The sequence below is a fragment of the Phacochoerus africanus genome, chromosome 12, assembly GCF_016906955.1.
Source record: "Phacochoerus africanus isolate WHEZ1 chromosome 12, ROS_Pafr_v1, whole genome shotgun sequence".
NCBI lineage: Eukaryota > Metazoa > Chordata > Mammalia > Artiodactyla > Suidae > Phacochoerus > Phacochoerus africanus.
In genome coordinates, this window is record NC_062555.1 from 52114108 (window position 1) to 52139108 (window position 25001).

The 25001-nt window shown below is 40.6% G+C and overlaps 1 protein-coding gene across 1 annotated transcript; it reads right to left on the reverse strand.

Moving 5' to 3' along the window:
* Positions 1 to 16224: 16224 nt before the first annotated feature.
* Positions 16225 to 24969, reverse strand: MEIG1 (meiosis/spermiogenesis associated 1). Its single transcript, XM_047755227.1, has 3 exons — positions 24744 to 24969; positions 21057 to 21223; positions 16225 to 16551 (listed from the first exon to the last, which is right to left on the reverse strand). The coding sequence occupies exons 2-3, from the start codon at positions 21192 to 21194 to the stop codon at positions 16423 to 16425; spliced, it is 267 nt and encodes an 88-aa protein (XP_047611183.1). The 5' UTR covers positions 21195 to 21223; positions 24744 to 24969; the 3' UTR covers positions 16225 to 16422.
* Between the last annotated feature and the right edge of the window lie 32 nt (positions 24970 to 25001).

The window sequence follows — 25001 nt, forward strand, 5'->3', positions numbered from 1 at the left end:
AAGAAGGAAACTGATATCCAGGTATAGGAAGTATAGAAGGTCCCAAACAAGATGAACCCAGGAGGACCAACACCAAAGATAAGATCATTAAAATGGCAAAGGTTAAAATGAGAATTCTAAAGGTATTAAAAAACAAAAGAGTATTTACATGGGACTCCCCATAAGCTATCGGCTGATTTATCTGTAGAAGCTTTGTAGGCCAGAAGGGAGTGGCATGATACATTCAAGTGCTGAAAGGGAAAAACCTTCAACCTAGGATGCTCTTGCAGTAAGATTATCATTTAGAATAGAAGGAAACATAAATAACTTCTTAGTCGAGCAAAAAATAAAAGAATTCATCAATACTACACCTACCCGAAAATAAATGTTGAAAGGTCTTCTCTAAATGGAAAAGAAATTAAGAATCTATATGGAAGGGAAAAACCCACTAGGAAAGGAAGATATAGAGTATGGATTGAAGATTACTTAAATAAGAGAGTATGAAGATTAAAAGACAGAAATTTTAAAAGCAGGAAGTTCCCATTGTGGCTCAGTGGTTACAGTCCTCACTTGTAGCCATGAGGATGCAGGTTTGATCCCTGGCCTCCCTCAGTGGGTTAAGGATCCAGCATTGCTCTGAGCTGTGGTGTAGTTTGCAGGCATGCCTTGGATCCCACATTGCTGTGGCTGTGGCATAGGCTGGCAGCTGCAGCTCTGATTTGAGCCCTAGCCTGGGAACTTCCACATGCTGCAGGCGTGGCCCCTCCCCCCTAAAAAGGCAGCTATAACTACATTAAAGTTAAGGGATAAGCATGAAGATGTAAAATATGACATCAAAAACATAAAAGGGAAGGGAGAAAAAATGCAGATCTTTTACAATGTGTTAAAGCTTAAGTTACTCTGAGTTTAAAATGAGTAGATACAATTATGGGTCAACATGTATGAACCCTAAGATAACCACAAATCAAAAACCTAAAATATATACACAAAACAAACAAAAAGAACCCCAGCATACTACTAAAGAAAATCATCAAACCACATGGTAGGAACAAAAAGGAAAAGAAATGAACAGAGAGGAAATACAAAACAACAGAAAAATAAGTAATAAAATGGCAATAAGTATATCCCTATCAAGAATTACACACTCCAATCAAAACACATAGGGTAGCTGATTGTATGGAAAAAACCCTTCAATATGCTGCCTATAAGAGACTCATTTCAGGGCTAAAGACTTGCAGACTGAAAGTGAGAAGAAGATATTTCATGTAAATGGAAGTGACAAGAAGACGAGGTAACAATACTCATATCAGGTAAAACAGACTTTAAAACAAAATCTATAACAAAAGACAAAGGCATTACATAATGATAAAGGAATCAATATGAGAAGAGAATATTACATTCATTTACATATACATGCCCAATGCAGGAGCACCTAAATATATAAAGCAAATACTAATAGACATAAAGGAAGAAATGAACAATAATACAATAATAGTAGGGGACCTTAATACCCTCTGACATCAATATCCAGATCATCCACACAGAAAGTCAATGTGGCAACAGTAGTCTTAAATGACACAATAGACCAGTTGGACTTAATAGATGTGTACAGGAACTTATATCCCAAAGTAGCATAAAATATATTCTTTCCAAGTGCACATGGAAAGTTCTCCATGATAAATCACATACTAGGCCACAAAATAAGCCTCAACAAATTTAAGAGGATAAAATTATATCAAGCATTTTTTTCCAACCACATAGTACAAAACTAGAAATCAACTACAAAAGAAAAATGAGAAAAGAACAAACACACGGAGACTAAACAACATGCTACTGAAGAACCAATGGTCAATGAGGAAATAAGTAAATGTCTTAAGGTAAATGAAAATGGAAACACAGTGTTCCAAAATTTATGGGATGCAGCAAAAGCAGTTCTAAGAGGGGAGTTTATAGTGATAGAGGCATTCCTCAAGAAGCAAGAAAAATTTCAAGTAAACAACAACCTATAACCTTAAAAGTATTAGGAAAAGAAGAACAAAGCCCAAAGTCAGCAGAGGGGAGGAAATAATAAACATCAGAGAGAAAAATAAATAGAGATTTTAAAATAGAAAAGATCAACGAAACAAAGAACTGTTTTTTTTTTTTAAAGACAAAGTTGATAAAACATTAGCCAGGCTCACCAAGAAGAAAAGAGAGAGGACCTAAATCAAAATAACGAACAAAAGAGGATAAATAACAATCAATACCACATATATACAAAAAATTATAAGAGAATACTGTGACTACTATGAATATGCCAACAAATTGTATAACCTAGAAGAAATGGACAAATTTCTGGAAACATGCAACATGTCAAGACTGAATAAAAAATAAACAGACAATTTGAACAGACCATTAGAAGTGAAATTGAATTTGTAATTTAAAACACTTCTAGCAAACAAAAGTTCAGACCCGACAACTTCACAAGGGAATTCAACCAAACTTATAAAGAAGAACTCCTTCTAGAACTATTTCAAAAAACTGAAGAGGAGGTGATTCTCCCAAATTCATCTGATGAGTCCCTCATTACTCTGATACCAAAGCCAGATGAAGACACTACAAATAAGAAAATTATAATAGGCTAATATCATTGATGGATGTAGATGCAGAAATCCTCAACAAAGTTATTAGCCAACTGAATCCAACAATATATTAAAACGATCACACACCATGATCAAGTTGAATTAATTCCAGCATAACAAGGATGGCTCAACATTCCCAAATAAATCAATATGATATACCATATTAACAAAAGGAAGGATAAAAAGCACACCAGCCTCACAATAGATGCAGAAAAAGCATTTGATAAAATTCAACATCCATTTATGATAAAAACTCTCATCAAAGTGGGTATAGAGGGAAGATATCTCAACATAATAAAGACAATTTACAAAAAACCCACAGTCAATACATACTTGATGGTAAAAAGCTGAAAACTTTCACACTAAATTCAGGAACAAGACAGATGCTCCTTCTTGCCACTTCTATTTAGTATAGTATTGAGAGTCTTAAGCCACAGCAATCAGACCAAAAAAAAAAAAAAGAAAAAGAAAAAAGAAAGAAAAAGTATTTAAATTGGAAGAGAAGAGGTAAAACTGTCATTATTTGTAGATGACATGATACTTTATGTAGAAAACCCTAAAGTGGCGTTCCATTGAGGCTGAGAGGGTTAAGGACCTGATTTGTCTCTGAAGATGCAGGTTTGGTCCCTGGTCTCTCTCAGTGGGTTAAAGACATGGAGTTGCTATAAGCTGAGGTCACAAATGTGGCTTGGATCATGTGTGGCTGTGGCATAGGCCCCAGCTGTAGCTCTGATTCAGCCCTTGGGCAGGGACTTCCATATGCCACAAGCATGACCATGAAAAGAAAAAAGAAAACCCTTAAGTCTTCACCCCAAAATTATTAGAACTAATAAATGAATTCAGCAAGATTGCAGGGTATAAGATTAATACGCAGAACTCTGTTACACTAATAATGAAATATCAGAAAGATATTTAAAATAATCCCACTTAAAATCACATAAAAAAATACCTAGGAGTGAAATTAACCAAAGAGTGAAAGACCTATACTCTGAAAACTATAAAACATTGATGAAAGAAACTGAAAATGATACAAAGAAATAGAAAAATGTCCCATGCTCTTGGTCTAGAAGAATTAAAATGCTCAAACTACCCAAAGCAGTCTACAGATTTAATCCAATCCCTATCAAAATACCCATGACATTTTCCACAGAACTACAACAAATAATCCTAAAATTCATACGGAATCACAAAAGAGTTTGAATTGCCAAAGCAATCTTGAGATAAAGGAACAAAGTTGGAGGCATCACCCCCCAACCCCAGACTTTAGACTGTACCGCAAAGCTGCAGTAATCAAAACAGCATGCTATTGACATAAAAATAGACACACAGATCAATGGAACAGAATAAAGAGCCCGTAAGTAAATTCATGCAGCTATGTCAAACAGTGTACAACAAAATAGTCAAGAATATACAATGGAGAAAAGACAGTTTCTTCAATAAGTGGGGTTGAGAAAACTGGATAGGTACAATCAATAAAAATCAGTAAAACAATGAGATCAGAACAGTCCCTCACACTACATCCAAAAATAAATTCAAAATGGTTTAAAGACCTAAGATCTGACCAAAAATCCTAAAAGGCAACTCAAGTGGAACACTCTGACATAAATCACAGCAATAATTTTTGGATCTGTTTCCTAAGGCCAAATAAATAAAAGCAGAAACAAACACATGAGATCTAATTAAAATCTTTTGCACAGCGGAAGAAACCACTGACAAAATGAAAAGACAATCTATGGAATGGAAGAAAATATTTGCAGATGATGTGACTGATGAGGGGTTAATATCCAAAGTATATAAACAGCTTATACAACTCAGAGGTAAAAAAACCAAACAACCCAATTTAAAAAATGGACAGAAGATCTGAATAGATATTTCCAAAGAAGACATACAGTGGAGTTTCCTTTTAGTGCAGCAGGTTAAGGATCTGGCATTGTCACTGCAGCAGTCGTGCGAGCTGCTGTGGTGCAGGTTTGATCCCTGGCCCACAAACTTCCATATGCTGTAGGTGTGGAAAAAAAAAAAAAAAAGATGAGCAGATAGTTAAAGGCATATGGAAAGATGCTTAACATCACTAATTATTAGAAAAATGCAAATCAAAACAACAAGATATCACCTCATACTTGTCAGAATGGCCATCATCAAAAAATCTGCAAGGGAGTTCCTATTGTGGCTCAAAGGGTTGAAAACCCAGCTAGAGTCCATGAGCATATGGATTTGATCCTTGGCCTCACTCAGTGGGTTAAAGGATCTTGCATTGCCGAAGACTGCGGTGTAGGTCACAGACGTGGCTCGGATATGGTGTTGCTGTGGCTGTGGCTGTGGCATAGGCCAGTGGCTACAGCTCTGATTTGACCTTGGCCTGGGAACTTCCATGTGCTGCAGATGTGGCTAAAAAAAAAAAAGAAAGAAAGAAATGGGTGAGGACAGAGGCCTGGGATTCACTGGTTGGTATTTATTGGTATTTATTTATTAAATTATAGTTGATTTACAATGTCGTGCCAATTTCTGCTACAAAGCAAAATGTACAGTCATATACATATACATTCCCTTTTTTATATTATCTTCAATTCACTGCTATTTATTTATTTATTTATTTATTTAGGCTGCACCTGCAGCGTATGGAGGTTCCCAGGCTAGAGACTGAATTGGAGCTGCAGCTGCCGGCCTATGCCACAGCCACACCAGATCCAAGCCATAGCAGTGACCTATGCTGCAATTTGCAGCAACGCCAGATCCTTAACCCACTGAATGAGGCCTGGCTTTGGACCCACATCTTGGGTCCACTAGTATCATGGATACTAGTCAGATTCTTAACCTGCTAAGCCACAACAGGAACTCCTCACTTCATAATTATTATGGGGATCTGACACCCCAGGAAATAGCTGTAACCATAGCTAAGCACAAAGACAGGGGTGTGACTTAAATGTACAGTTCATCAGCTTCTGGACCAGGGCCTCTTGTGTTGTCTCTGGGTGGTGTGGGTTTGATGCGCAGCCTGGCACAGTGGGTTAAGGATCCAGCATTGCCGCAGCTGTCGCATAGGTCACTGCCGTGGCTCGAATTTGGGCCCCGGCCTGGGAACTTCCGTATGCTGCAGGGGCTGCTGAAAAAGGGGGGAAAATAAAAGTATGGTGTCTGCCCTCTCCTCCTCAAAGATTCCTTGCTTGGCTCATATAAAAATGTCTCCACCTCTTTCTCTATTAGCCAGGCTTCCTTGAGTTAGGAAAGTTCTGTAGACTCTTTGGGGCCATGGGTAACTATCCATCTGCAACTGGCTTAACTAATGGGGGGGTCGAGTTTGGGCATCATAGTTGGGTTCATAACCCGCTGAGCCGCAGTGGGAACTTTCCATTTACCAGTATTTAAAGGATATGATAAAGAATACAGGAGAATAGCCAGATGAAAAGATACGTGAGTTGAGGTCTGGGGAAGACCCCCAGCTTAGGAGCTTCTGTTTCTTGGGAGTGGAGGTACATCAACCTCTCAGTAAGTATGTATTTGCCTCCCACCCCTGGAAGTTCTCCAAACCCTCTACTCGGGATTTTCTGGAAGATTCCTCACATAGGCATGATGGGTCACTAGCTCATTTCCAGCTCCTTTCCCATCTCTGGAGGAGCTGGAAGGAGGGCTGAAATTTCCAAGCAGTCTTTCAAGAGACTAGCCCCCATCCAAGAACCCCCCCCCCCCAGGAACCCATGTCAATTGGACAAAAGGTGATTCCAGTCCTTTTATCACTTAGGAATTTACAAGGATTTTAGGAGCTCTGTGTCAGGGATGGGGTCAGAGGTAAATATTAGAACAAGACATGCTTTGGCGGGGGGTGGTCTCACACTTAGGAAGTTGCAAGGGTTTCAGGAACTCTGTGTAGCAATTGAGGACAGAGACATATATATATGATACACACACACACACACATATATATATAGGTTTTTTTTTTTTCCTAGCATCTCACATCCAGAGATCTGGGTGGGGTGGGGCCCAGGGATCAGTATCATTTTAAAAGTTCCTTGTGATAGTCCATTGTGCAACCAGGCTTGAGAACCCCCGAACGTGGAGGGATCCATGGGTAGTGAGGAATTTGCAGCTTTTGGCAAGCATCACCAAGTGCAGTTGAGTGGTAGAAACAAGATGAGTTTCTGATGCCCAGGAGAGAGGGGTCCTTGCTCAGGGTTCATTCACCCTGCAGACACTGGACCAAATCTGAACAGCCTGACCCTCTTGCAGCTTCATTTGGCAGTCTGAAACTGGCAACTCTGTGTTGCAGTGTTAGAACAGCTGTTCCTGAAGCTGAGCCCTGGTGCCTAGCGTGGAACAGCACTGGTGCTGTCTTGGCTGGGAGGCTCTTGCCATCATTGTAAGCAGCCCTTTTGCCCCTTTCCTGTCTATCCACTTCTGTTTTCCTCAAACCCGAATTATAGAAATGAGGTCACTACATAACATTTAACCTACCTCCTAACTTCTGCTCTACTGAATGTATGCAATGCCTTGCCTAACCTGTTGATTCCTTTCCTGGATTAGAAGGCATAAGAGTGAAGAATTAAGTGATTAAAGAATGATGTACTCTTTACCCCTAGGTTCCCCTTAGTTAATGTGCAGGCAGATGGTGCACATGCAGGAGGCCAGTGTAAAGTGGTACTTTGTAATAGTTTTGATTTGCACTTCTCTAACAATTAATGATGTTGAACATCTTTTCATGTGCTTTTTGCTATCTGTATGTCTTCTTTGGAGAATTGTCTGTTTAGATCTTCTGCCCATTTTTGATGGGTGGGGTTGTTTATTTTTTTGGTGTTGAGCTGCAGGAGGTGTTTATAAATTTTGGAGATTAATCCCTTGTCAGTTGCTTCATTTGCAAATATTTTCTCTCATTCTGTGGGTAGTCTTTTTGTCTAGTTTAGGATTTCCTTTGCTGTGCAGAAACTTTTAAGTTTAATTAGGTCCCACTTGTTTATTTTTGTTTTTATTGTCATTAGGAGGTGAATCTGAGAAGATATTGTTGGTTTATGCTGGAGAGTGTTTGGCCTATATTTTCCTCTAAGAGTTTTATAGTATCCAGTCTTACATCTTTAGGTCTTTAATTCATTTTGAATTTATTTTTGTGTATGGTGTTAGGAAGTGTTCTAATTTCATTCTTCTACATGTGGCTGTCCAATTTTCCCAGCACCACTTATTAAAGGGGCTGTCTTTTCTCCATTGTATACTCTTGCCTCCTTTGTCATAGATTAGTTGACTGTAGGTGCGTGAGTTTAATTCTGGGCTCTCTATCCTGTTCCACTGATCTATATTTCTTGTTTTGTGCCAGTATCATGTGGTTTTTGATGACAGTAGCTTTGTAGTACAGTCAGAAGTCAGAAAGCCTGATTCCACCAGCTCCATTTTTCTTTCTCGGGATGGCTTCGGCTATTCTGGGCCTTTTGTGCTTTCGAACAAATTTTGAGGTGTTTTGTCCAGTTCTGTGAAAAGTGTCCTTGGTACTTTGATAGGGATTGCATTGAAACTGTAGATTGCTTTGTGTCGTATAGTCATATTGATAATATTGATTCTTCCAATCCAAGAGCATGGTATGTATTTCCATCTGTTTGTGTCAATTTTGATTTCTTTCATCAGCATCTTATAGTTTTCAGAATACAGGTCTTTTGTCTCTTTAGGTACATTTATTCTTAAGTATTTTATTCTTTTTGATGCAATGATAAATGGGACTGTTTCCCTAATTTCTCTTTCTCATCTTTCATTGTTGGTATATAGAAGTACAGTCGATTTCTGTGTATTAATTTTGTATCCTGCGACTTTGCCAAATTCACTGATGAGCTCTAACAGTTTTCTGGTAGCATCTTTAAGATTTTCTAGATAGAGTATCATGTCATCTGCAAACAGTGATAGTTTTACTTTTCCCTTCCAATTTGGATTCCTTTTACTTCTTTCTCTTCTCTAATTGCCATGGCTAGGACTACAAAAACTATGTTGAATAGTAGTGGTGAGAGCAGACATCCTTGTCTTGTTCCTGACCTCAGTGGGAATTCTTTCAGCTTTTCAGCATTGAGAATGATGTTAGCTGTGGGCTTGTCCTATGTGGCCTTTATCATGTTGAGGTATATTCCTTCTATGCCCACTTTCTAGAGCATCTGGATCAGAAATGGGTGTTGGATTTTGTCAAAAGTTTTTGCTGCATCTTTTGAGAGGGTCATGTGGTTTTTATTCTTTGGTTTGTTAATGTGGTATATTACATTGATTGATTTGCAGATATTGAAAAATCCTTGCATCCCTGGGATAAATCCCACTTGACTATGGTGTACAATCCTTTTAGTTTATTGTTGGATTCAGTTTGCTAGTATTTTGTTGAGGATTTTTGCATCTATTTTCATCAGTGGTGCTGGCCTGTAATTTTCTTTTTTGTGGTATCTTTGTCTGGTTTTGGTATCAGGGCAATAATGGCCTCATAGAATGCCTTTTGGAGTGTTCCTTACTCTGCAGTTTTGGAATAGTTTCAGAAGGGTAGATAATAGCTCTTCACCAAATGTTTGGTAGAATTGGCCTGTGAAGCCATTTTGTCCTAGACTTTTGTTTGTTGCATGGGTTTTTGTTGTTGTTGTTGTTGTTGTTTTGTTTGTTTGTTTGTTTTTAGGGTCACACCTGAGCCTTATGGAAGTTCCCAGGTTAGGGATTGAATCAAGAGCTAGAGCTGCTGGCCTACACCACAGCCACAGTAATGCAGGATCCAAGCCACATGTGTGACCTTCACTACAGCTCACTGCAAAGCTAGATCCTTAACCCACTGAGTGAGGCCAGGATAGAACCTGCATCCTCATGAATCTTAGCCAGGTTCGTTAACTGCTGAGCCACAAAGAGAACTCCTGTTGGAAGTTTTTTAATCAGTTTCAAATTCAGTACTTGTTTTTGGTCCCTTCACCTTTTCTGTTCAGTCTTGGAAAATTGTACTAAGAATTTCTCCATTTTTTCTAGGTTTTCCATTTTATTAGCATATAGTTGCATTTGGTAGTCTCTTAGGATCCTTTTGCTTCTGTTGTGACTTTTGTAACTTCTCCTTTTTCATTTCTAATTTTATTGATACGAGTCCTCTCTCTTTTCTTGGTAGGTCTGGCTAAGCACTTATCAATCTTGTTGATCTTTTCAAAGAACCAGCTTTTCGTTTCATTGATCTTTTCTATGGTTTTCTTTGTTTCTATTGCATTGATTTCTGCTCTGGTCTTTATGATTTCTTTCCTTCTGCTAACTTAGGTCTTGTCTGTTCTTCTCTCTCTAGCTGCTTTAGATGTAAAGTTAGGTTGTTTATTTCAGCTTTTTCTTGTTTCTTGAGGTGGGCTTGTATTGCTATAAACTTCCCTCTCAGAACTGCTTTTGCTGCATCCCTAGGTTTTGGATTGTTGTATCTTTGTTGTTATTTGCCTCTAGGTATTTTCTAATTCCCTTTTTGATTTCTCCAGTGATCCAGTGGTTGTTTAGTAGCATGTTGTTTAGTCTCCACGTGTTTGTGTTTTTTGCAGTTTTTTCCTTGTGGTTGATTTCCAGTCGGAAAAGAGGCTTGATAGGATTTCAATTTTCTTAAAGTTACCAAGGCTTGATTTGTGGCCCATGATGTGATGAATCCTAGAGAATGTTCTGTGTGCACTTGAGAAGAACGTATGTTCTGCTGCTTTTGGATGGAATGTCCTATAAATATCTATTAGGTCCATCTGGTCTAATGCTTCATTTAGGGCCTGTGTTTCCTTGTTGATTTTCTGTCTGGATGATCTGTCTGTTACTGTAAGTGGGGTGTTAAAGTCCCCCACTATTACTGTGTTACTGTCAGTTTCTCCTTTTAAGGTTGTTAGCAGTTGCCTTATATATTCAGGTGATACTATTTGGGGTGCATATATATTTAGAATTGTTCTGTCTTCTTGGATTGATCCTTTGATCATTATGTAATGCCCTTCTTTGTCTCTTACAACATTCTTTCTTTTAAGGTCTATTTTGTCTGATATGAGTATTGCTACACCAGCTTTCTTTTGAATCCCATTTTCATGGAATATTTTCTTCCATCTGCTCCCTTTCAATTTGTATGTGTCCTTAGAAGTGAAGTGAGTCTCTCAAAGACAGCATATATATGGGTCTTGTTTTTGTATCCATTTAGCCAGTCTATGCCTTTTGGTTGGGGCATTTAGTCCATTTACATTTAAGATATGTGATGATAAGTATGTTCTCTTTGCCATTTTATTAACTGTGTTGGATGTGTTTTTGTTGGTCTTTTATCTTCCCTTCTTTTGCTCTCTTCTCTTGTGGTTTGATGACTTTCTTTAGTGTTGTATTTGAGTTGATTTTTCTTATTTGTGTGTGTATCTATTACATATTTTTGGTTTGCAGTTACCATGAAGTTTTGATATAGGAGTCTATATATACATATGAGATTGTTTTAAGTTGTTGGTCTCTTAATTGCAAGTGCATCTCCGGTGTCCTGCATTTGTATCCTCCTCCTCATGATTTCTGGTTCTGGTAGCATATTTTTGTGCAGATGATTTCCTACCTTCACTATCTGTATGCCTTTACTGGTGAGCCTTGCCATTTTTGTTTCTAGTCGTGGCCTTTTCCACCTAGAGAAGTTCCTTTAGTATTTGTTGTAAAGTTGGTTTAGTGGTGCTGAATTCTCTTAGCTTTTGCTTGTCTGTAAAGCTTTTGATTTCTCCTTTAAATCTGAATGAGAGCCTTGCTGGGTAGAGTAATACTTGTGTAGGTTTTTTCCTTTCATCACTTCAAATATATCATGCCACTCCCTTCTGGCCTGCAGAGTTTCTGCTGAAAACCTGCCAATAACCTTATTGGGGTTCCCATGTATGTTATTTTTTTCTTTTCCCTAGTGCTTTCAATATTTTCTCTTTATCTTTAATTTTGGTCAGTTTGATGAATATGTGTCTTGGGGTGTTCCTCCTTGGGTTTATTTTATATGGTACTCACTGTGCTTCCTGGATTTGAGTGAATGATTCCTTTCCCATGTTAGGGAAATTTTTTGCTGTTATCTCTTCGAATATTTTTTACGTCCCTTTCTCTGTCTCTTCTCCTTCTGGCACCCCTATAATATGGATTATGGTGCATTTAACTTGTCCCAGAGTTCTCTTAGACTCTCTTCATTTCAATCTTTATTCTCTTTTCTGTTCTGCATCAGTCATTTCAACTAGTTTATCCTTCTCCCTGCTTATTCATTCTTCTGCCTCCTGTATTCTGCTGTTGGTTGCCTCCAGTGAATTTTTTATTTAGTTGTTGTATTTTACATCTCTTCTTGCTTAGTCCTTAAATCTTCTATTTCTTTGTTCATTGTTTCCTGTAATTTTTTTTTCCTTTTTCTAGGGCCCCTCCCATGGCATATGGAGGTTCCCAGGCTAGGGGTCCAATCAGAGCTGTAGCTGCTGGCCTACAGCAGAGCCACAGCAATGCCAGATCCAAGCTGCGTTTGCCACCTACACCACAGCTCACGGCAATGCCAGATCATTAACCCACTGAGCAAGGCCAGGGACCAAACCCGCAACCTCATGGTTCCTAGTCGTATTCATTAACCACTGCGCCACAACAGGAATGCCATTGTTTCTTGTAATTTATGAATCTTTGCCTCCAGTTTATTTCCAAGATCTTGAATCACCTTTACTATTATCATTCTAAAGTCTTTTTCTTGGAGGTTGTTAATCTCCACATCACTTAGCTTTTTTCTTGTTCCCTTATCTGAGTCATAATTCTCTGTCTTTTCATTTTGTGTTGATTTTTGGTGGTCTCCTTTTTGCAGACATAGGGTCATTGCCTCTCTTGCTTCTGATGTCTGCCCCCCTTTTGGGTGAAGTTGGTACACAGGCTTCCTGCAGGCTTCCTGATGGTACTGGTACCTGCCCACTGGTAGGTAGAGCTGATTCTTATCCCTCTGCTGCGTGGGGCTTTGTCTCTTGGTGATATTAGAGGCAGCTCTGTGCCTGGAGGGTCTTTAGGCAGTCTGTTTGCTGATGGGTGGGGCTGTGTTCCCAAGCAGATGTTGTTTGGCCTGGGGCTTTTCAGTGCTGATGAGTGGGGCCAGATTTTTCCAAAATGGCCACCTCTAGAGGAGCATATGCTGATTATTCCTGAGATTTGCCTCCAATGTCCTTCCCCCACAATGAGCCACAGTCACCCCCTGTTTTCCCAGGAGATCCCCCAAGAACTGCAGTCAAGTCTGACCCAGATTCCTTTGGAGTCTCTGCTTTGCCCTGAGACTCAGCGCACATGGAAGCCTGTGTATGCCTTTCACGGAAGGAGTCCACTTCCCCCAGTCTCATGGAGCTTCTGAGCACAAGCCCTGTTGGCTCTCAATGCCAAATTCTCTGGAGGCTCCTCCTCCCAATGCCTGATTCCCAGGAATGGGAACCTGACATAGGCCTCAGAACTCTCACTCCCATGGGTGAGCCTCTGTGATGGTTACTTTCCAGTTTGTGGGCTGCCCACCCAGTGGGTATGGGGTTGCTTATATCACATAATCACCCTTCCTACATCTTGATGTGGCCTCCTCTTTGTCTTCTGGAGTAAGATATCCTTTTTTGATAGTTTTCAGTCTATTTGGCTGAAGGTTGTTCAGCAGTTGGTTGTAATTTTGTTGCTTTTATGACAGAAGGTGAGTTCCAGTCCTTCTCTGCCATCTTAATCCCTGTCTCCCTCATATGGTAGTTCTATGTTTAGTTTTTTAAGGAATCTCCATATTACTCTCCATAGTGGTTGCACCAATTTACATTCCCACCAACAGTGGAGGAGGGTTCTGTTTTCTCCACACTCTTTCCAGCGTTTATTGTTTGTAGACTTTTTGATGATGGCCATTCTGACTGGTATGAGGTGATACCTCATTGTCGTTTAACTTTCACTTCTATAATAATTAGTCGTGTTAAGCATCTTTTCATGTGTTTTTTGGCCATCTGTCTGTCTGCCTCGGAGAAATGTCTTTTTAGATCTTCTGCCCATTTTTTGATTGGGCTTTTTATTTTTTGATATAAAGCTCTGTAAGATGTTTGTATATTTTGTAGATTAATCCCTTGTTGGTTGTTTTGTTTGCAAATATTTTCTCCTATTCTGTGGGTTGCCTATTCTTTTCTTTTTTTTAATGGTTTCCTTTGCTGTGCAAAACTTTCAAGTTTAACTAGGTCCCATTGGTTGATTATTGGCCTTTGAGTGGCAAGCAGCCAAACCAGTTTGGTAACACCATGGAGTCCCACCACAGAACAGACACTCGACTGACTGTGGACACCATTCTCAGCAGGAGCATGGTGGTCAGCGGGCACAGGCATTTATGAGAAGTGGCCAAAAAGAGCCAAGAAAGTTGTTGACCCATTTTTAAAGAAAGGTTGGCACCAGTTATGCCCGCCATAAGGCACATTGGGAAAAGACTAGACACATGGACTGAGTAAACCAAAATTGTGTCCCATGGTCCCAAAGGCCATGTTTCTGAAGTTCATCTTGTTGCAGACAGACACAGTGGCCTTTAGAACATTGGAGCTAATTACTGAGAGCGTTCCAGGCAAACCCTACCTGACCAACTTCTTTGGATTGAATCAACCTGTAACAAAATATTACAAAAAGTAGGCTGTGGCCGATGCTCATGTTGACTTCGAGACTGGATGTGATAGTGACGGAGTAGGCACAGGTAGTTGCAGAAGTCCCAGTAGGGGATCATAGACAGAGATGGAAAGCTAGGGGACTTTGGAAGATCACTGTAAGTTAATAACTGCTCAAGAGGGCCATCAGAACAAGGCAGGCTTGCTTGACTAGTGAAGGTGTGAGATATGGCTCAGATCATTGGGCAAGGGATGGGGTGAGGCCTGGATTCAGATTCAAACCAAGGGCAGGAATTGAAGGACCACCCTTCTGCTGATTTGAATAAGCACCATTACAGTCCTAGTTTGACCTCATAGGGTCAAATACTCTTTTATGGGTTAAGAAGAGGTGCTACTACTTGAAGAAAGAGGAAGAGGCGGTCGTTTCCCACTACCCCTGGGTTATAAGACTGTACCCCCAACTGATCCTTGAGGCAGAGCCTCCCTGCCTGCCTGCTTGCATCTCTCACAAGTGTCTTACCTTAATAACTCTATTTCTTGCCTATCACTTTGTCTCTCATTGAATTCCTTCTGTGCAGATGCATAAAGAACCCAAACTTCAGTAAGTCCATACACCGGATGAGTGATTCTAATTTATAAACTATGGGTTCGGGGTTCCCATTGTGGCTTAGTGGTTAACGAATCCGACTAGGAACCATGAGGTTGTGGGGTTCGATCCTTGGCCTTGCTCAGTGGGTTCAGTCGAGTGGCGTTGCCGTGAGCTGTGGTGTGGGTTGCAGACGCGGTTCAGATCTCGCGTTGCTATGGCTCGGTGTAGGCCCGTGGCTACAGCTCCGATTATACCCCTAGCCTGGGAACCTTCATATGCCTAGGGAGCAGCCCTAGGAAAGGCAAAAAGACAAAAAATAAAATAAAAAATCAATCAATAAATAAAAACTATGGGTTCAAGTCCCAATCTGGGTTCTGGCTAGGTTCAGGCTATTAGTGCTGTCACTTTCACATGGTTACTGACTTCATCTATTCTCTGCAGCTGTCTGTTTCCTACTGCCATTCTGACAAATCACCACAGACCAAGGAGTTTCAAACAGCATTGAGTTTATTCTCTTACAGTTCTTGAAGCCAGAAGTCTGAAATGGGTCTTATTTGGTAAAACCAAGGTGTTGGCAGGGCTGTGTTTAATTCTGGAGACTCTGCCTCTCTCTCTCCTTTCCACAATGTGTCTGTTCTGAATAAGGCACAATTTTGAATTGGGAAAAACTAACAGAGCTTCATGGGGCAGATACCTCTGGAAAAGGGGAACTGAATTTGAATGAATGGATAGATATGAGCTTCTACCCCCAAATCTATGTGAAGGTCAGAACTTATCAATGGGAACAAATCAAAAGTCTTATCGGTGACAAAAATAAAAATAAAGAGAGAAGTTATAATAAAAATGATATATTTCATCTATTTAATTTCAAAGCCCTCAAGACTCACTATTGGAGGGATTTCTGGAGTCTTACGGGTTAATTATTGCCTTCCTTGCCCATCGGCACTTAGGCTGTTTCTGCAGTGATTCCAGGAAGCACTAGAACAAATTTTCTGTTGGGGTGGGGGGTGGGGGACCAGAAGCCAAACCCTGGACAAGGCTTCAGGCCCAAGGAAGTGGTTCAGGAGGGAAAGGACCACTGGCAGGGGAGTGGCAAGGAAGGGAGGTGACCAGTATCTCTCCTACTTGGGCTGGTGTTCAATGAGATCCTGCTGCAACCAACTAAAGATTAACCTCAGGCTGATTTCTCCAAGGGAGCCGCATGGCTGGGCCTTTGATAATCCTCTGCCTCAAGCACTATCACTTCTTGGCATTTCCAGTCAACTAGGCAATGGGCAAAGGACTCTCTAGGCCAGAGAAGCCCTTGGGCTGCACAATGCACAATGCAGTTCAAAGTGATGGTCCAGAAAGGTGATAAAAGTTGGGGTAGGGGGTGGGGCACTAACACCTACATAACCTTACCTGGCAGGACTGCAGTGAGGGCTCTTGGATCCCCTGCATAGAAGTTACGCTGCCATAGTTAAAACAGGAAGAAGCAGACCAAGGCGGGTACCAGTGGAATGCTACTGCAGTTATATTTTAGAACAGAACAGGATGATTAGTAGAGACCAAGCTTCATGGCTTTGGTGTTTCAAAACACACCATCAGAGTCTGCATTTTGGGGAATTTTGTACAATGACAGTCACTTACATGATGCAGAATGAAACAATGGATTTTTAAAAGATAATGACAGGAAATATCAGGAAGGCTAGTAAGCATAAATTTTCACTTTGTGGACTTCCTTGTCATCACATTCCCTCTGTTTGTTGTAGTAATAGAAAGTATTGTCCCTTCTCTGAAGTTTCTTCACATATCCTGTCTCTGGCCAACGATCTACCTGTATAGCAAAAACCGGAATACAAATACTGAAATCCCACTGTTGTTTTTATATAATATTTCACCGTCAAAAAGTTAAAAGAACAAGTCACATCAAACAATTGAAGCACAAAATTAAATTTAAAGGTATTTAGCTTTTAGTGATACTTACACACACACACACACACACACACACACACACACACACACTTTTTTTTTTTTTTTTTTTGCTTTCTAGGGTTGCACCCTATTTAAAAGCCACAGGTGATACAGTAATGAAAATTCTCTTTTGTTTATTTGTTTAGGGCCACACTAGTGACATATAGAAGTTCCCAGGCTAGGGGTCGAGTTGGAGTCATAGATGCCAAGCTACGCCACAGCCACAGCCATGCAGGTTCCAAGCCACATCTGCAACCTACACCGCAGCTCACGGCAATGCCAGAGCCTTAACCCACTGAGCAAGGCCAGGGATGGCACCCCGCATCCTCATGGATACTAGTTGGGTTCATGACTGCTGTGCCACAACAGGAAATCCCACACAACACATCTTAAGTTGCAGCCTTATCCTGTAGAACACTTAATTCAGGGCTTCTCCCTTGATCCCCGTTTGTAGATTTAAATTTCTACTCTGCGGACAAGATAGAACATTCAAAATAATCTAAACTTTTTTCTTATGTCTACCAAGGATTTCAGGCAGTATTAGTAACTTCTAAAAATAATAGCTGGAGTTCCCAGGTGGCCCAGCGGGTTAAGGATCCGGCGTTTTCACTGCTATGGCTCAGGTCTCTGCAGTGACATCTTGGATCGTTGGCTCTGGGAACTTCAACAAGCCATGGGAGTGGCCAACAAATAAATAAATACATTAAAAAAATACCAAGGAGGAAATTAGGGCTACGCTTGGGCCGCATTCAGACAGCACCCACTGCTGACGGCTGATGCCACAGGGGTGACTGAAGGAGCAGCTAGACCAGCGATAGATCAAAAGATGCATATGTATTTTCTCATGTCTATGTTTCAAGTTCACACCTTGACACTGAATTTTTCATAGAAATTGGAGGTCATGACCGCAGTCCTGAGCAATCTCTTCTGACCTCCTCCCCACCAATCTTTCTCGTTCTCCCTACTGACTGGCTCACTTGATGGCTTGGCTTGATCTAGTTTGGACATTTTTCTCCCCTTCCTCTTCAGATTCATGTTATACCTTCTTGCTTAGGTCAAGGCATGTCCGTTGTGGTTGGATGTGTTGCTTCCGGACTGTGTCAGACCTATTCGATCACTGTCAACACCCTTTCACTCGAATTTCGTATTGACGGTGTAAAAACCAAGTCCTCTTTGCCACCAGCTCGACAGGCAGCTCTTTTGTACTCCAATCCCACACTTAAAAATCCATCACTTCCCAACTGGGATGGCGAAACGGCTCGACTACAAAAGAGCACACATCCTTTATTTTCTCCTGACGTAGTTTCGCTTTCTTCTGTCTTCTCGTTTATTTAGGAGTTGGCAAAAACGGGTGGCAGCCTGTCTGGTAAACCTTGGCAGGCTCTCTGTCAGGTACAGCATAGAAAAAAGCAAGGCTTTCCATCATGTAGGTCAAGCCTGCCTTTCGTTGCTTCTGTTACCCTTGGCAGAGAAAAAGGGACGATGTTCTTAAGACACCATTTCTGCTCTCTTCTTCTTGGGGCCAAGAGCAGACTCTTTGCTTTACTGGGGGGTCCCCCAACCAGCCCATTCCATGAAGAAACAGGACACTGCTGCTTCTTCAGAACACCCACCACCACTTTCTGCTGTCTCTGTCTGATTCACTTCCAGACTCTTTTCTTTGTATACCTCTTTGCTGTTTGATAATGTTTTCTTCTCTGCTTTCCACTCCATCCCTCCCATTCAACCTTGGAAACCTTTATTCCTTAGAGAATGGTGGAGGTGGAGGTGAGGTTCTTATGCCAGCTCTTGGCGAGGAGGATATCAGCAAGCACGAATAGTGTCCATAAGCACGCAGGCATCAGTTGAGGGCAGGGATGTTGAACCAACCCTTCAGACCACTGCCAGGCAAGGCAAGCTTTTAGCCTCCATCCTTGCACTTTGAGGCCCACTGCAAATGCCTTGTTTGCGGGAATGGGTGAAGCTTTTTTGGAAGATTATGCCTGAACGATGTTTGTCTACCTCTATTTTTTTTTTTTGGCATATATCTTCACTTGCATAAGGCTTTATTGTTCTGCTCGTTCTTAATCTTCCACTCCAAGTCAGAAGAATAATAAAAGCTATCATTCCCCAAACACCAGGCTTTCACTCAGCAAATTACTACAATGTCTGGCTCTTCCAACACACGATTTCATTTAATTCCGGAGAAAATTTTCTAGAGCTGGCACTGCCATCACCATTGTACAGTTGAGTTCAGTGAGGGTTACAAAGCTTGTTCAGGGTTACTCAGCCAACGAGCAGAGCCAGGATGCAAAGCCTGAGCAGAAGGAATGCAACTCCTGTGGGCTTCCCACTGGCCCACTTAAGTTCCTGAGATCTGGCACTTGCTATATATTTACCATTTTAAAGCACTTGGCACAGAAATTTGCACATGGTAGGTACCCAATAATTACACACTGAAGTGAAATGCAAAACCTCTCTGTAATGGTTCAGTCATACAGGGGATGGGGTCTTCCCTTCAACACACACAAACAGACACAAACAGACGCCTCAGGTAATTCTGGGACTTCCCCTTGAAGGATGTTCTTTGTGTTTTCCTTAAATCTCACCTTATCTCAGTCACACCAATATGCAGACAGGGGTATAGGTGCAGCAGTGCCTATACGGTTACTCTGCCTACATGATTCTGGTTTTTTATACAACTTTTAGGGGCCTTCCAATCTTAAGGCAAGGTGCATGCCACTTATTTTTGAACAGCATCAAAATGCTAATGCTTGTGTTTTCCCTATTTAAAAGCCACAGATGATACAATAACAAAAGCTGGCTTTTTAAAAATGTATTTATTGTTGGTCTTTTTAGGGCCGCACTTGTGGCATGTGGAAGTTCCCAGGCTTAGGGTGGAATCAGAGCTGTAGCTGCCAGCCTGCACCACAGCCACAGCAACGCGGGATCCATGCTGCAACTGTGAACTACACCACAGCTCATGGCAATGCAGGATCCTTAACCAATGAGTGAGGCCAGGGAATGAACCTGTGTCCTCATGGATGCCAGATGGGTTTGTTACCACTGAGCAACAACGGGGACTCCTGAAAACTCCCTTTTAGTAATTTAGTAATGAGGACCAAAAAGTAAAATGTGAGTAGATGTGTGAAAAATGGCTATATGAAAGTCACAGCCGTCACACAATTTCTCATTTGGTCCATATTTTTCATTCCTCACCAACCCTACTAACCTCTATTAAATTGAAATCCGGTAAATGAAAGCATGTCTTACATTTTAGCTCTGTATTGCCTCCATCTTTTTTCCTATCTACTTTTTTTTTTTTTTAATGGCTGCACCTGCAGCATATGGAAGTTTCTGGGCTAGGGGTCAAATGGGAGCTGCAGCTGTGACCTACGCCATGTCCACAGTGACACCAGATCAGAGCTGCATATGCAGTCTACCCTGCAACTACAGCAACACAGATCCTTAACCCACTGAGTGAGGCCAGGGATCAAACCCGAATCCTCACAGAGACAAAGTTGGGTTCTTAACCTGCTCAGCCAAAATAGGAACTCCCTATATACTTTTTAAGGAAGTCTTAAATAAAGATTTTTAAGAGTAGAATGAAGGTGGGAAAGCATATTGGGATATGAAAAACCCACACATGAATTAGTCCCTGAAAAATAGTGAGTTAATGATAAAAAATAATTCAATAATAAGCACCTGGGTGTAACCTCAAGTCTAAAAATTAAAACACATGAATACTCTGTCATGTTCTATAATGTTCTTTAAAATTCAGTCTCCTAGTATTCAGTAGAATAAATGAATTTAAAAAATCGCATTATAAACTGGGGCAATGTCTAGATTTTGGTCTAGTCTTTGAAAAGAAAACTGTGTCTCTAATTTCTCAAGAAAGCTGGGAATACATGACCAAAATCAGGAGTTTTTTGTCACCTAAAGCAGAATTTATAATTTGTGGTTAAGCCCCTTTATAATTGGTGGTTAAAATAAAGAATCAGGAAAGAAAGAATTCAGTTCTACAGCAAACCGAGTAGCTGATAAAAGAAGTACCTTAGTGAGGGAAAAAGACTCTGCTTTTATGGTCTACTCTATGAATAAAAGATTTATTCTACCATATGAATAAAAGATTCATTTAGCATAACACAATTGCTCAGTAAAAGCTAGAAAATACTTAATGTTTCTGTGCTGCGAAACTACCTTTTGCCCCAGTGTGCCTGAAAATCATTCTTCTGGGCTTTAGTCTCCTATCAATAAAATGAGAGGGGTGGAGTGAATTCCAGTATTCTCTGGTTCTTTCCTGTGGGTGGTTTTTTTTGCTGGTTTGAATGCTTTTCACCATCTAACAAACTCATTTTGAATTCAGGTGTGTGGAGGCATAAATCTTACCACAGAAACTTGTTTCACTTGTTTATATTCAATTTCATCTCGATATCCTGCTTGTTGAAATCTGTACAGATTTTCTATCTCTTCTGACCATTTTTTGGCACGACTTATGGATTTTGGTTTCACGTCAGAACTAGCCATGGCTACAGAGGTCTTGTTACCAATTATTTCTGAAAGATGTCAAAACAACATTAATAGATAACATCATACTGACAGTTTTGAAAGTCCCTTTAAGGATGAACAAAACTAGCATTTAAAAAAATTGGAGCATTAAGGATCCCATTAACTGTATTAGGTTTTATTTATTTATTTTTTTTTCCACTGTACAGCATGGGGACCAAGTTACACTTACATGTATACATTTTTTTCCTCCCTTTGTTCTGTTGTGCTTTAAGTATCTAGACATAGTTCTCAATGCTACAGAGCGGGATCTCATTGTAAATCCATTATATTAGGTTTTAAACACTCAATTTCAAGAGTAAGAAGGATTCATGTGCTCTTTTGGAGATAAAATAATTCTCTGAAAGATCCATAAAGAACTGGGGTTTTTGTCTTCATCAAATAAAATTGCCTTTGGAGTTATGATGTCCTAAAGGCTGTGTATTGATTCTAGTATTTCAGGCAATAGTTTGCACATTTCTGAAATCACACTCTTGTTCTTCTTTACTCAGGAGCTTGTCAAAATATCCCACTGGCATTTCATTTAATCATATTGAAAACTTTATCTCCCCTGTTTCTCCCCACCCCCCAAAAAGGGCTGTAAGATCAGTCTTCTCACTCTCTTTTCTTCTTGCTGGGAAGGGATGTTTCCCCCCTTTTCCTTTTCTTAACTGCTGGGGAAACACCAGTCACTGCAGTCTATTAACCGTATCCCAATGTGAGAAGATGGGCTAAGGACACAGTCAACGAAAGCTGCCTGGCTGTCCTCATCAATGATACTGAGATCAATGGTTTTAAAACACTGTAGCCTTTGAAATTAAATTTTCAGCTCCCTTTCATGTAACTGTCTAGTCACTAAACTCTTACAGCCAGTTTTGCAAAGATAATCTTGTACTTGTTTGTTTGGCTACCTCTTATTTCACTGCCAAAATAAAGCATTCATTTAACACTTATTATTTATAATATTATATAGTACATATTGTAGATCATATATGATTATATTTTAATATATAATCATTACATACTAATATATGTTATAGTCATTTATTAAAATAAAGTGCCCAGAATTTTCACCATGATTTCTTGAATTCATCCTTCTATTTAAAGATGTTTCTATTGGCTGGACTACATTAAAACCAGACCTAATAAAGTATAGCCTGTAAAAGAATTCATATTTTTTGACATTGTCCCCTTATAATGGCAAATGCTTTTATGTTAAAGAAGTCAAGCAAAACATTAAAGCACAAAACAAAAGGCAAAATAATCACCACTTAACCAGGGGTGAGTATCATTCCAACCAAATGATGAGTTGGACAGGTTTCAAATGTTTGATGAAAAGGCATTTTATAATATGTGCTTTTACAAGTACAATAAATTTAGCTTCACCTACTATTTACCAGAAAGGAAAACATGAAATGGAAATAAAATTGAATCGCTTCTCGGCCTTTTGGCTAAGATCAAGTGGAAATAAAATTTCAGGAATTGCTGAATTTCAGATAAAGGCTTCTTTGATACTAAAATTGTAGGGTTCAAGTTCTCTAAGTGGTTAATAAAAAAAGATAATGGAAACGGTTAGGAAGCTAAGAGTCATTTGTTTCCAGTCCATGTATAAATCACACACAAGTACTCATTACTTCATCGCTGTGGGAAGATAAGTCGGTCACATGCTTCCTCCTATATCCTCTAGGTTTAGATTACGTTTCTAAGGTACCATTCGAAGCCATCAAAGCCACTGCATTGATGTTCTATTTCAAAACCATAATTCTCTCAGTGGTATGTACATAGCTCCATATATATTTTGTTCTGTCTTTTTAGGGCTGCACCTGAGGCACATGGAGATTCCCAGGCTGGGGGTCAAGTCTGAACTGTAGCTGCCAGCCTACACCACAGCCACAGCCACACCGGATCCCCAACCCACTAAGCAAGGCCAAGCATCGAACCTGCATCCTCCTGGATACTAGCTGCATTCTTTTCTGATGAGCCATGACAGGAACTCCCCATAATAAAATACTTTTCTTTACCCATATTCACTCAAAAAGTATTTTTCTGAATGTTATCTATGTAACCTTTTGTCACTTCTAAACAAAACAATCATGTCAACTATAAATATAAAAATGCTACATTTAATAGAGCAGAAAATACGCTGCATACAGCTGAACCACTAGGAGAAATATGTATCCTCTAAACATATCAGGCTTTTCAAAACTCTGCTTTCCCAAAATATGTAAAGGGAACATAAATGCATTTTCACTGTAATAGGAACCCTAGTGGCTATAGGATATTATATGGTGGTTGGTTCTGGTGCAAATTCCCTTTTTTTTTTTTTTTTTTTTTCAGTTTCTCTTACAACTTACTATTTAGGAAAGAGCAACTAAATATTCCTTAAAACATTTCAGTGGGTCTCAGAAATTATGTGGCAGCACTAATTCTGCTAGTAACCTTCATCACTTTGAAATTTAGTGGTTTCTTTATTGCCAGTTGTGGCAAAAAAAAAAAAAAATGATTGTTACAAAGTACATTTGACCTCTGTAATACTAAACTGTATCTGTAGCAACAGGAAATGGCAATGCCTGACTTTCTAGTTCGCAAACATCAAATTTTATTCAACAGTACTAGGGTGTATATAGGTATTTTAAAAAAATCCCACCAATGTTAAAGCCTGACAGTCTGCGGTTCTAGAAGCCTTTGGTGTATCCAGCCATCTCAAACTCCCTTCGATGTAACAGTCCGTCACCTTCTTGCACTGCAAAGTGCTTTTACATCAATGGTGATAATAAAACCCCAAGAGCACCGGTATCGCTAATCTTTCATTTCTTACCTCGTTTTATTTTTTCTGTTCCTAGACATAGCAAGATACAGTAAAGGAACCCTTCCACTGGCACATAACCTTGGCCAAGTCAGTTCACACCCTCCCCCACCCCCTCAGGCCTCTGCTTCCTGAACTGTGAAAAGGTCTCCACTCATCTCTAAAGTTCTCACACTTCCACTCCTACAGTTTTTGGGTTTTCAGTTAAGAAACAAAACTGGTTCCCAAAATAGGCCTTCGTGGCCCACGATCCAGGTGTGCAGCACAAATCCACTCCTGTCGGGGACCCCCAGGAGCTGACTAATGTGACTTCTCTGGTCCCTCCAACTTTTTTTTCCTGCCAGAAATCAACAATCGCGTCTGTAAGGTAAAATCTCCCTAGAGAAGACTGAGTTGGAGAAAGTGTCTTTAAAACTGGGGATCAAAAGATTGCCCGGAAAGAGGAACTCAGAAAGGAGCCCCGGAATTGCGACCCCTAAAGACTAAGGGGACGCGAGGCTGCCCGGAAACTATGCAGAATCGAAATGCAAAGTCCCTTCCTTAAAAAGAGGAAAGGAGAAAGAAAAAAAAAAGGAGGGAGGCAGAGGACAAAGCTCCAGCACCCCTAGGAGTCGCGGAGCAAAAGGGGCGGAGCATAGTGGGCGGAGCCTGGGGTTCGGGGCGGGGCCCAGCAGGCGCAAGGGCGGGGCGGCAGGGCCAGATCCCTTGGCGACGCGCCCACTCACCTGCGGGGCCAGCTGTCCCGGCGACCCTTGCTCGGCGGTCCTTGACAGGCCTGGGCGCCCTACCCCGGAGCTTGCAAGCGAGCCGAGCGGTGCTCGTGTTCTCCACCGCGGATCCGTGGGCTGGACTGGGCCAGGAGAGACCAACTGTCACGGCATCTGCGACTGTTGTTTCACCTCGCAACGCCCACCGCAGCTCGAGCGCCCGGCTCCTTCCTTGAGTCTCTGCTTCCCTCGCTCGGGCCCCACCCCCTGCGAGCC

Bases quoted from the DNA above. Each gene is read 5' to 3' on its own strand.
- MEIG1 (XM_047755227.1), bottom strand. From the start codon at position 21,194: ATGGCTAGTTCTGACGTGAAACCAAAATCCATAAGTCGTGCCAAAAAA. The intron at 16,552-21,056 runs GTAAGATTTATG...TTTGCTATACAG, and splicing joins AAGTGAAACAAGTTTCTGTG to GTAGATCGTTGGCCAGAGAC.